Source organism: Elephas maximus, chromosome 12 (assembly GCF_024166365.1).
Source record: "Elephas maximus indicus isolate mEleMax1 chromosome 12, mEleMax1 primary haplotype, whole genome shotgun sequence".
NCBI classification, from domain to species: Eukaryota; Metazoa; Chordata; class Mammalia; order Proboscidea; family Elephantidae; genus Elephas; species Elephas maximus.
Window position 1 is genome coordinate 84,767,269 of NC_064830.1, and position 12,607 is coordinate 84,779,875.

A 12,607-nucleotide genomic window follows, 5' to 3' on the forward strand; every position below is an offset into this window, starting at 1 on the left:
ACCTTTTGCTTAGCAGCCAAGCTCTTAACCACTATGCCACCAGGGCTCCAATCACTATATTAGCACTTAGTTTTTTCCTGCTACTTATCCTAAGTTTACCTCTTCTTACCCAAAATAGTGTCATATCAAAATTTCAGTGCTCAATCCTGTTCTGACCTTTTTCAATTCTAAAGCCATTTCTGGAATATAAGTCTCCTTTATTTTCAGGCCTATTTAGTGAAGACTAAAGTCAGGAAGAGGTCACTTAGGACTGTTTCAGAGTGTGTCTTGGATTTAACAAATCACTTATTACTGGATTTTTACTACACTGAGCATAATCAGTGAATCTATGGTTTTGCTCCTACCTGCTATGCTATAGATGTCTCTGATTCCTTTGCCTGAAGAATGCATCTTCTTTTTTTTTAATGTCCTTTTCATATGATGCTTTTTTCCCCTACCTTAGCCATGTAAAGTTTTTGCCTCTCTTTCTAGGCCATCTCTTAATTCTTTTCTTTCTGTAAAACTTTATTAGTAGCTAAGCAGAGGGAATAGTATTTGGGAAAGGGTGCTTTTTCTCTCAGTGTAAATGCTTGTTGAAATGTATCCATGACTTCACTTTTAAGGCAGCAGAGGTTATAGAGAGAAGTTAGAGCAGAGGAGTGCTATGAGGTGACGGATTTTAGCTGTGTAAGTTTCTGAATCCAAGAATAGAAATGATTGTGCTTGGAAAAGAGTCATGTAACTGAGCAGATGGAGGCCATCTTTTTAATTCATTCTATAAATAATGAGTTCTTACTGTGCTTTTATTAATATTTAAAATCTTATCTTACTCAGGTATAAGAACAGCACTTCTGGAATCAGATGAACATACGTGTCCAACATGTCATCAGAATGATGTCTCTCCTGATGCTTTAATTGCCAATAAATTTTTACGACAGGTATCCTTTCTATTAAAAACAATTTTTTTTACTCTTTCAGTTTGTTTAACTGCTTGAGTTAATGCTCATTTAACTTTCCTGCATTTTAATGTTTGATTTCTGTAGGCCGTTAATAACTTCAAAAATGAGACTGGTTACACAAAAAGACTACGAAAACAGCTGCCTCCACCACCACCCCCAATACCACCTCCAAGACCACTTATTCAGCGGAACCTACAGCCTCTGATGAGATCTCCAATATCAAGACAGCAGGATCCTCTGATGATTCCAGTCACATCTTCGTCATCTCATCCACCTCCCTCTTTGTCTTCATTGGCTTCTAATCAGTCTCCCTTGGCTCCTCCTGGGCCTGGAAATTCATCTTCTGCCCCAGCTCCTGTTCCTGATATAACTGCAACAGTGTCCATATCAGTCCATTCAGAAAAATCAGATGGACCTTTCCGGTGAGTATATGTATTTCTCACTGTTAGAGAACAAGTGAGATTGCTGATGTACTATTTTGATATTATACATTGCTTTAATAATTTTTTTAGTGTCTTGTAGTATGTGTCATTCTTGTGCACCAAATCGCTCCATAATGTGGGGTTACTTGTAAGAAACAGCTTAGTTTTATTGGAGGAAGAAACAAATGATAGTGATTCATTTGGCAAGTAATGATTGAGCATCACAAGGCCAAACATTGTACAAGTTGCCAGCAATCCCTGTTAAATGTTAAATGTTGAATGTTCTGTAGTTCAGAGAGAGAGTTCACCTGTGGACATAATGGTGGTAATTAGAAAAGGGTAGATTTGAGCAGAACAAAGAACAATTTGGATAGGTGGAGAAGAGAGCATGAAACATTGATAGAGTTAGAGAGGTCAGTAGTAATTGCTTTGGAACATAATTAGGTAGAAGGGTAGTAAAAATTCATTTAAATCTGCCCATTTCAGAAGTGAAAGGGACTTTTGACCATGTAGTTTAATGGCTCATAAATTTAAATCAATCAGCTTTTAAAAGTTAGATGCCAGGGACCTGTTCCAGACATATTGACAGAAAATCTTTAAGGGTAGGACCTTTACCTGTGTATTTAATAATCCATCCCACTGATTTAGTTTAACATTTTATTTGATTGATAATGGGAATAAGACCCAGAGAGTTCAGTAGCTTACCCATGATTATCCCTTCGGTTTAGTGGTAGAGCTAGAACTACAATTTACTCCTGTCCTATATTTATTTTGCCCTTGTGTATTCTACATTCTACACTTTGAGTTTTTAAGTTTTATTATTCATACAACCAATTTCTATCATGTCTACTATATATAACACTTTTTAAGGAGGTTCTTTCCGTTACTCTCCAAAGGTCCAATTCTCTTTCCTCAAAAGTTTTCATCATCTTTGATAACTTTCCTTAATGTAGGTGATACATAAACAGAGTTAGCAATAAGATGTTATTTTTTACTCTTACTCTGCCGTTTCTGATAGCCTTCTGATGTGTTGTAAATTACATTGTTTTCCAGGGACTCTGATAATAAAATCTTGCCAGCGGCAGCCCTTGCATCAGAACATCCAAAGGGAACCTCTTCAATTGCAATTACTGCTCTTATGGAAGAGAAGGTAAATTTTACTGGCAGTTTAAATTGGCTGAGGTGCGGGGATTGTTTACAATAAGGTTTTTGGTTTTTTATTTTGTTTTTTAACTATTCCTTTTTTTTAACCCGTTTTATTCATGTTTTTTCCCTCAAGGGTTACCAGGTGCCTGTACTTGGAACCCCGTCTTTGCTTGGACAGTCATTATTGCATGGACAATTGATCCCCACAACTGGTGAGTAAAATCATTTTGGTTTGGACCTTTTTCCTTTAGAAAGTAATTTTAGCTTTACTTAACATGCAATTTCACATTTCCCTACTGTTTTTTTTGTTTGTTTCCAAGGTCCAGTAAGAATAAATACCGCTCGTCCAGGTGGGGGTCGACCAGGTTGGGAACAGTAAGTATGTGTTTAAAGTAATCTTCAGATGGTTGCTTTCCAACTAGGTAATGGAAACTGCAAACTAGGCAATGTGTTCCTGGATGTTTTGTGAACTCTTTTATATGCTAGGTTAACCTAGTTTGTATGTAAAATGTCACAAATTCAAGATCATATGAAGTATTATTTTCTTTATAATGAGTTAATTCTTTTCTAAAATATAAAATATAGATTCTTTTTATTTTCATGTCTGATAGGATCTTAACAGGCCCTCAGTTAATGAGTAACTAAGAATTATTTTTGACACTGAATCATTTTCCTAATACGTTAAAATTTTTCCTAACCTTAATTGGATCATCAAAATTTGAGTAAATAAATACATAATAAAGTCTACCAAACACAAAATTTCTCCTTTGGAGCCCTGGTGGCGCAGTGTGTAAGAGCTTGGCTGCTAACCAAAAGGTTGACAAATCAAATCCGCTGGCTGTTCCTTGGAAACCATATGGGACAGTTTTCCTCTGTCCTATAATAGGGCTGCTATGAGAATCTACTCGACAGCAGTGGGTTTTGTGTTAATGAAATCTTACTACATATTAAAATCTGTAGGATTTTGTTTTCTGCCCTGAAACACAAAGAATCTATCTTTTTCTTCGTAATGAAATATTTCATGGCATTACAAATCATAAGATTTATTATCGTTCTACTTATGCAATCATTTTTTGTTTCTATAACCCACTTAAAGATGGGTGTATAATCTAAAACTTTGATCTTTTTGCTTGAAAGATAACCAGATTTCTCACAGAGAAAGATGTTAAATAAGCGGCTACAGAATACATCAGTGGAAAGAGCGTGGTATTTGAAGACAGGTAGACCTAGGTTTGAATCCCAGCTCCTCCATTTACTAGCTACGTGACAGGCATGCACTTTTAAAACACCTCAGCCTCCATTTCCTCACCTGTAGAAGTGGAATGGTGCCACCTACCTTCATAGTGCCCAACAGAGAAAAGGACTCTTAGTCTTTCCTATAACAGTGACTTTACAGCTTAACTTATAGAATGCTATTTAAATATTCTATATTGAGGTTTAATTATTATTAATCAGAAAAATAGTTAAGTGCAGTACTTGCTCAGATTTCTCTCTGGACCAAATTTAAGAATCAGGGGTGGGAAAAAGTTTTCTGAATAGTTAAAGGTCATGTATTATACCTATAGAGAAGTACTCAGACCCAATTTTATCTTTTTTTCCACATAGTTCCAATAAACTTGGATATCTGGTATCTCCGCCACAGCAAATTAGAAGGGGGGAGAGGAGCTGCTACAGGTAGGCATGCTGAAAATCTTGAAAAACAATAATCTCAAGTGATCGAATGGGAAACGAATTTGCTCTGTAAATTTTTACCTAATGAACAATAAAAAAATTAAAGAAAAACAATAATCTGATGAACATATAGAAAAATATAACCCAAAGAACCTAAAGAGCAGCAGTGATGCAGGGAGGAAGGTCAGCTGGTTTATGCTTATTTCACTTAATTCCTCAGGAGTTGTCTTTAAGAGGTCTCTAAAAAAGAAACTAAGTTTATTATTTTAAATGATGGTGTTTAAGGTTGTATCTTTTTATCTCCATTCCAATGACTTCCTTTTTTATTAGCACACAGCAGAGAAATAGTTCTGGGGGTAAAAGGAAGTCATTAAGGCCCAGACAGTATTTAAGATCTTAAATTAATCATAACGAGAGTAAACAAGCTGAAGTGTGAAGAAGAGTTACATTTATTTCTCTTCTAGACTCAATTGTCCCAGTCTTCACACACGTTCTCTTCCCCAGAAGAAAAGACCAGGAGATTGTTGTTGGAAGCTCTTGCTTTGGACAGGCACAGGCCATGTTAACCTAAGAAGTAATCCATAGAAGTACATGTAGCATTCAGGTGAAAGCGTATTTATTAAACTTTCTAGGTCACAGTCACCACCAGGGAAAAGGAACCTCCAAATTAACTTCATAACAAGAATGTTAAGCTCATCTTCTAGCTTTCCATTGAGAATTGCCAAGCTTATCAAAGTGAACAGCTACTTTATCAGTAGATCACATGTTAACAGAAAGTAGTGTTTACTATGTCATGGCTCCCTGATTGAAAAGAACCTTAAAAATCTAAGCCCCTGCTTCTGCTCTTGTATACCAGTTACCTATCCAGGCAGTCCCCAGGTTATGAACATTGGACTTACATACAACCTGTAGTTATGAACCAACCCCGTAAAGCCTATTATATGAAAAATTTGAGGTACGTGCAATGGTTTGTAATAACAAATGGGTGCTGCTTTGCAATGAGCATCAAAACATTATTACTACTGTATTAATACATTAAAGATGTTTAGTGTATCTGGAAGTGTTTCTTTAATGTTCTTTATGCATAGAAAGGTACACTGTATACTCTATAGTAAGACAAACATTTGCCTAAATGATGTTAGATAGGAACTGCACCTAACTATTCTGACTTATGTACAAATTTGACTTAAAGACAGACTTAGGAACCGAACTCTTTCATAATCTGGGAACTGCCTGTAATTTAAAGAACGCTTTAACTCAGGAGAAAGAAGCTCCCTGTTTCTTTGAAAAGGCACGATTCAGAAACTTTGACCAGCAGTGTTATTTGTACTTAACTCTTTGAGAGAAAACATTGAGATTTTCAGGCGTTAATTACAAAACTAACGTTCTACTTTGAAGGGTCTTTGTCGACTCCCTCCCTCAAAAAGGAGGTACAGGATGTGGTTTTTCTTCATTTAGAGTTTTGATCTTGGCAGGCATATTTTGGGAGAACCAATTCACAGAAGCATTTAACCTGTCAGCTCCTTTAAGAGACAGATTAGGTGGTAGGTAATTGTGGAGTGATAATAAATCTGAATTTCACAAAAAAAGCACTTTGTAAATACGGCATCCCCATATAGAGAAGGTCCTGTAAACTTGGATCGCTTGGTTCCTAAGTGGCCTTACACATGATTGCTTTGTTTTGGAGTTAGTTTTACAGAAAGACGGTATTAGTGTTCCTGTACTTGAAAGGTTGATTCTGCTCCATTGTTTGTAAATTTGAAAATAATTATGAGTAGAAAAGACAAGCTTATTCATTTCAGATTATTTTAGTTTGAAGGAATAACATCTTGGAATTTATTTCTCCAGAAGTATAAACCGTGGACGACACCACAGCGAGAGATCACAGAGGACTCAAGGCCCATCACTACCAGCAACTCCAGTTTTTGTGCCTGTCCCACCACCACCCCTGTATCCACCTCCTCCCCATACACTTCCTCTCCCTGCAGGTGTTCCTCCACCACAGTTTTCTCCTCAGTTTCCTCCTGGCCAGCCACCACCTGCTGGGTATAGTGTCCCTCCTCCAGGGTTTCCTCCAGCTCCTGCCAATTTATCAACACCCTGGGTATCATCAGGAGTGCAGACAGCTCATTCAAATACCATCCCAACAACACAGGCACCACCTTTGTCCAGGGAAGAATTCTATAGAGAGCAACGACGACTGAAAGAAGAGTAAGTATTTTAATTTGAAATTATTTTACACTTTGTCATTCTTTGACGTAACATTAAATAGGTATCTTTGGAACCTTTTCCAGTATTTCCAGTTAGTACAAGAAAAATCACCTAAAAATTAAACCAAAGCCATACAAGCAATGTCCTCAGGGATTCCTAGTTACTTATAGTTTTAAAGTAGAAAACTAATGGCAATTTCATTCATTTCATTCATGATCTAATTACATTTGTCTTGTTAGTTTTCTTAAATGATTTTTGTTAACTTTCACTCTTTAACTTTATTTTACTAGGGAAAAGAAAAAGTCCAAGCTAGATGAGTTTACAAATGATTTTGCTAAGGAATTGATGGAATACAAAAAGATTCAAAAGGAGCGTAGGCGCTCATTTTCCAGGTTAGTGTTTTGCAAGCCTTCACAACAGAATTACAAATGGGACTTTGAATATCCAGGAATTAACTATGGATATAAACAACACTGCACCTATGGAATTTTTCTGATTCGGTCTAGGCTTACAGAAATGAAGATGTAGCTTATTTCCCAATATCTGTTCATTGAAATGTTCCTATGTAAATTCTATTGTGTAGAACTAGCAGTTAGGGGGATTAAATTGCCCTTGTCCCTTAAAAGTTACTTAGAGTGTGAAATAATTGGGAAATGTCTGTGGAAGGAAAGAAATAGGGAATAGCCAAGGCATATTTCTGAGCACCCTTTTACAATAAGGCTACAGCTTCTTGCTGGAACATTAACCTGAATAATTATGAAGTAGTAATAGAATACAAATTGCTATATTGACAGAAAAACTGAATTACAAAAATTCCCTAAAAGTTTGTTTTAAAGACTTTAGTTTTTAAGCTTTCACTTGAAATGTGCTTCCTTTCATAGCAATATAGGACAAAAAATTAAACAGATAGGAAGTGAAATTTAATTTTAATTGGTATTTTGTTTAATGTTAAGCAGTTCATATAACTCTCATGGTACATTAATGCACTGCACTCTTAATTGTTAAGATTTCACTTTTATTTGGTGACAGAGTGATTGCCCTGATCTCTATGTACTTTATTCCATTCCAGTAGAGGTCACTGTGCCTCTTTAATCAACTGGGATGAAACTTGATATAAAGAAAGGTGAAACTGTTGGGAGAGTGCTGGAATCTGAGGTTCTGTATTTTATTTTGTATATATTTCTCAACTACCAATTATTGTTTTGTTTTTGTTTTTAGGTCTAAATCTCCCTATAGTGGTTCATCATATTCAAGAAGTTCATATACTTACTCTAAATCAAGATCTGGTTCAACGCGTTCACGCTCTTATTCTCGATCATTTAGCCGCTCTCACTCTCGTTCCTATTCACGATCACCTCCATATCCCAGAAGAGGCAGAGGGAAGAGTCGAAATTACCGTTCACGGTCTAGATCTCATGGATATCATCGATCTAGGTCAAGATCCCCTCCATATAGACGCTATCATTCTCGATCAAGATCTCCTCAAGCATTTAGGGGACAGTCTCCCACTAAACGTAATGTACCTCAAGGGGAAGCAGGACGTGAATATTTTAATAGATTCAGAGAAGTCCCACCACCTTATGATATGAAAGCTTATTATGGGAGGAGTGTTGACTTTAGAGACCCATTTGAAAAGGAGCGTTACAGAGAATGGGAGAGAAAATATAGAGAGTGGTATGAAAAATACTATAAAGATTATGCTGCTGGAGCACAGCCTAGACCCTCAGCAAATAGAGAGAACTTTTCTCCAGAGAGATTTTTACCACTTAATATCAGGAATTCTCCCTTTACAAGAGGCCGCAGAGAAGATTATGCTGCTGGACAGAGTCATAGAAGTCGAAACATAGGTGGCACCTATCCAGAAAAGCTTCCAACAAGAGACAGTCACAATCAGAAGGATAATACAAAAACAAAAGAGAAGGAGAGTGAAAATGCTCCAGGAGATGGTAAAGGAAATAAACATAAGAAACATAGAAAAAGAAGAAAAGGAGAAGAAAATGAATGTTTTCTGAACCCAGAGTTACTAGAGACATCTAGGAAATCTAGAGAACCTACAGGTGGTGAGGAAAGTAAAACAGATTCATTGTTTGTTCTCCCAAATAGAGATGATGCTACACCTGTTAGAGATGAACCAATGGATGCAGAATCCATTACTTTTAAATCAGTGTCTGAAAAAGACAAGAGAGAAAAAGATAAGCCAAAAGCAAAAGGTGACAAGACCAAACGGAAAAATGAGGGATCTACTGTGTCCAAAAAAGAAAATGTAAAACCTGCTAAAGGACCTCAAGAAAAACCAGATGGAGAGCGTGAAAAATCTCCTCGATCTGAACCTCCACTGAAAAAAGCCAAAGAGGAGACTCCAAAGACTGACAATGCTAATAAATCAACATCTTCCTCTCAGAAAGATGAGAAGATCGTTGGCATTCCCAGGAAAGCTCACTCCAAGTCAGCAAAAGAACACCAAGAGACAAAACCAGTCAAAGAGGAAAAAGTGAAGAAGGACTACTCCAAAGATGTCAAATCAGAAAAGCTAACTAGTAAGGAAGAAAAGGCCAAGAAGCCTAGTGAGAAAAGTAAGCCACTTGATAGCAAGGGAGAAAAAAGAAAAAGAAAAACTGAAGAAAAAGGTGTAGATAAAGATTTTGAGTCGTCTTCACTGAAAATCTCTAAACTAGAAGTAACTGAAACAGCGAAACCATCACCAAAACGCAAAATGGAACCTGATGTTGAAAAGATGGATAGGACCCCTGAAAAGGACAAAAATTCCTCAACTGCCCCAGCCAAAAAAATCAAGCTCAACAGGGAGACGGGGAAGAAAATTGGAAGTGCAGAAAATATATCTAATACAAAAGAACTCTCTGAAAAATTGGAATCAACATCTAGCAAAGTTAAACAAGAAAAAGTCAAAGGAAAAGTCAGACGAAAAGTAACCGGAACTGAAGGGTCCAGCTCCACTCTCGTGGATTATACCAGGTATGTGATGGTGGGTGGCCGGCTGTGCATGTTTGTTTCGGTGTAGAGTTTCCCTTCATTTTATCCATATTTTTAATTTTTATTAAGGTGAAATACTTCTAATAAAGAATGGTGCTCATCCTGGGATTTAGGCAGATTTATTCTTTCGTTGTCTTTAAAGAAAAAGTTTGTTAAAGACAAGGTTGTAAGTAGAGGTTGAGAATGAACACATTTGTTTTTAATATTTAAAGAAAAAGTTTGTTAAAGACAAGGTTGTAAGTAGAGGTTGAGAATGAACCCATTTGTTTTTAATAGTCATACTTTAGATCCGTTTGTTTTGATATAATCATACCTTTAAATCATTTATATCTGTTACAGCAGAATAGCTGACCTTTTAGTGTTAAAAGGACATTTATGATGTTTAAGTGATATTTTAATTCACTCAATGTTAACATTTTTATACCTATTAATGTTTTACAATTAGTAGTAATTTTACCACTAATTAAAAATATTTTAATTCTTTTTAGTACAAGCTCAACTGGAGGCAGTCCTGTGCGGAAATCTGAAGAAAAAACAGATACAAAGCGAACCGTCATTAAAACTATGGAAGAGTATAACAATGACAATACAGCTCCTGCTGAAGATGTTATTATTATGATTCAGGTTCCTCAGTCCAAATGGGATAAAGATGACTTCGAATCTGAAGAAGAAGACGTGAAGTCTACACAGCCTGTATCGAGCATAGGAAAGCCTGCTAGCGTTATAAAAAGTGTTAGCGCTAAGCCATCAGGTACAGCCAAGTACAATGAAAAAGAAAGTGAGCCATCAGAGAAGGTTCAGAAACTCACCAAGGAAGTGAGCCATGAAATAATCATGCATGACGTTAAAAGTTCAAAAAACTCCGCATCTAGCGAAAAAGGGAAAACCAAAGATCGAGATCATTCAGTGTTGGAAAAGGAAAACCCTGAAAAGAGGAAGAGCAGCGTTCAACCAGAGAAAGATAGTAATTTGGACCGTCTGAATGAACAAGGAAGTTTTAGAAGTCTGTCTCAGTCTTCCAAAGAGACTAGAACTTCAGATAAACATGATTCTGTTCGAGGCTCCTCAAATAAAGACTTCACTCCCAATAGAGACAAAAAACCTGACTATGACAACAGAGATTATTCAAGTTCCAAACGCAGAGATGAAAGGAATGAATCAGCCAGAAGAAAAGACTCTCCTCCTCGGAATAAGGATTCTGCATCTGGACAGAAAAATAAACCAAGAGATGAGAGAGATTTGGCTAAGAAGGGAACAGGAGACTCCAAAAAAAGTAATTTAAGTCCCTCAAGAGACAGAAAGCCTCATGATCACAAAGCCACTTATGATACTAAACGCTCTAGTGAAGAGACAAAATCTGTGGATAAAAATCCTTGTAAAGAGCGTGAGAAGCATGTTTCAGAAGCAAGGAACAATAAAGAGTCAAGTGGCAATAAATCACTGTATATACTTAACCCACCAGACTCACAGATTGAAAAAGAGCAAGTTACTGGGCAAATTGACAAGAATGCTATCAAGCCTAAACCTCAGTTAAGCCACTCCTCTCGACTTTCCTCCGACTTAACTAGAGAAACTGATGAAGCTGCTTTTGAACCAGACTATAATGAAAGTGACAGTGAGAGTAATGTATCTGTAAAAGAAGAGGAAACGTCAGGAAAAATTTCTAAGGAACTGAAAGATAAAGTGATAGAGAAAGCAAAAGAGAACCTGGACACAGCAGCAGTTGGCCAAATAGGCATAACGAGGAGTCAGAGTCAAAGCAGTCCTAGTGTTAGCCTGAGTAGAAGTCACAGCCCTTCTGGAAGCCAAACCCGAAGCCACAGTAGCAGTGCCAGCTCAGCAGAAAGTCAGGACAGCAAGAAGAAGAAGAAAAAGAAAGAAAAGAAAAAGCACAAGAAACATAAAAAACATAAGAAGCATAAGAAGCATGCAGGCACTGAGGTAGAATTGGAAAAAAGCCAAAAACACAAACACAAGAAAAAGAAGTCAAAGAAGAACAAAGATAAAGAAAAGGAGAAGGAGAAAGATGACCAAAAAGTGAAATCTGTCACTGTGTAAAAAAGGACAGATTTTAAAAATTGACTTAATTACTAAGTCATCTGTATTAGATTTTGTTATAATGTAAAGAGATTCAAGCCTTGTAAATAATGACATGGAAAACCCCGTGCTGCACTTAAAATATTGCTGCTTGATTATTTGATTTTTACATCAGAGCTTTATAACACGAACTTTTGTACAGAATTGTGAGTTGTGACCATGTAACATGAGAGGTTTTGCTAGGGCCTATTATTTTTAACCACCATTAATTAGTTGGGGTGGAGTTTACTGTACTGTGAAATTTTCACATTTGAATTTTTTTAATTGCCTGGCAGAAGCTGGTATCAGTTCTAAAATATCAGCGGAATGATTTGCTGAATTCATTACAACCCCGTTATGTCACTTTTTGATTACAATAAAAGTTTTCAGTAAACTTTTCAAATGTTGAATATTTGTGTTATTTGAAGAAAGTAGCGTCTGTTTTCCTATTTTAAAAATTCTGAGTCTTAAGTTGAACCGAAGGTACAAAATTCTGGAGTAAACGTGAAAGATGGATTTCATTGGTTGGCTAATGGTGAGTGGCCAGGTGTAAGAAATCAGGATGAATTGGTCTTGAGTACAGTAATTAAAAATTTGACCTTGAATCTTGGAGCTGAGGAACTGTGACCTGTTTCTAGCCACATACTCACTTTCTTGAAACCCTGATAGATGAGTATTAAATCCCTTGATAAAGTGGCCAGTTAAAGAGCACACACCACTGAGCATCTGACCCTACCACCAGTTGACAGAAGCCAGCAGTAATAGCTCCAGAAGCGCTAGATAAGACTGTGATGGGTTTCCTTCGTTGCTGTGGTTCTGGAAGTGGACAATAAACAATAAAAAACCACAAAAATGACTTGGGGACAAGGGTAAGAGTGATATTTTAGAAACATGGTGATGTAAAAAGGGGTTAAGAAAGGTGTTGGCTAGAGGGAGGGAAAGGAAACAGTTCTAGGCTGGCGGGGGTCCTGGGGTACTGTGACAGGAGGCCTGGGCTGTGGCAGAAGAGGAAAGGAAAGGCTGCACGGGAGAAGCAGCTCGCTTCTATTAACCTCTGCCTCTAACTCGGTTCAGGATCTCCAGAGTAAGATGTGTATGCAGTACTATATACCATTGTCGGGACTTAGTTTTAGGTGGTGCGTAAATGTACTT

The 12,607-nt window shown here is 37.0% G+C and overlaps 1 protein-coding gene across 2 annotated transcripts in view; it reads left to right on the plus strand.

The window, feature by feature from the left end:
* RBBP6 (RB binding protein 6, ubiquitin ligase) overlaps window positions 1-11,835 on the plus strand; it is a 34,767-nt gene extending 22,932 nt beyond the window's left edge. Inside the window, exons 9-18 of one of the 2 annotated variants that reach the window (XM_049903235.1) lie at window positions 814-917; window positions 1,023-1,360; window positions 2,414-2,510; window positions 2,640-2,718; window positions 2,827-2,881; window positions 4,112-4,180; window positions 6,026-6,388; window positions 6,679-6,780; window positions 7,607-9,361; window positions 9,868-11,835. In XM_049903235.1, coding sequence (XP_049759192.1) covers window positions 814-917; window positions 1,023-1,360; window positions 2,414-2,510; window positions 2,640-2,718; window positions 2,827-2,881; window positions 4,112-4,180; window positions 6,026-6,388; window positions 6,679-6,780; window positions 7,607-9,361; window positions 9,868-11,437 — 4,532 coding nt within the window. In that variant the 3' untranslated portion in view covers window positions 11,438-11,835. The remainder of the gene's footprint in view (window positions 1-813; window positions 918-1,022; window positions 1,361-2,413; window positions 2,511-2,639; window positions 2,719-2,826; window positions 2,882-4,111; window positions 4,181-6,025; window positions 6,389-6,678; window positions 6,781-7,606; window positions 9,362-9,867) is intronic. The other variant, XM_049903237.1, reaches the window with a different exon arrangement.
* The last annotated feature ends 772 nt before the right edge of the window (window positions 11,836-12,607 follow it).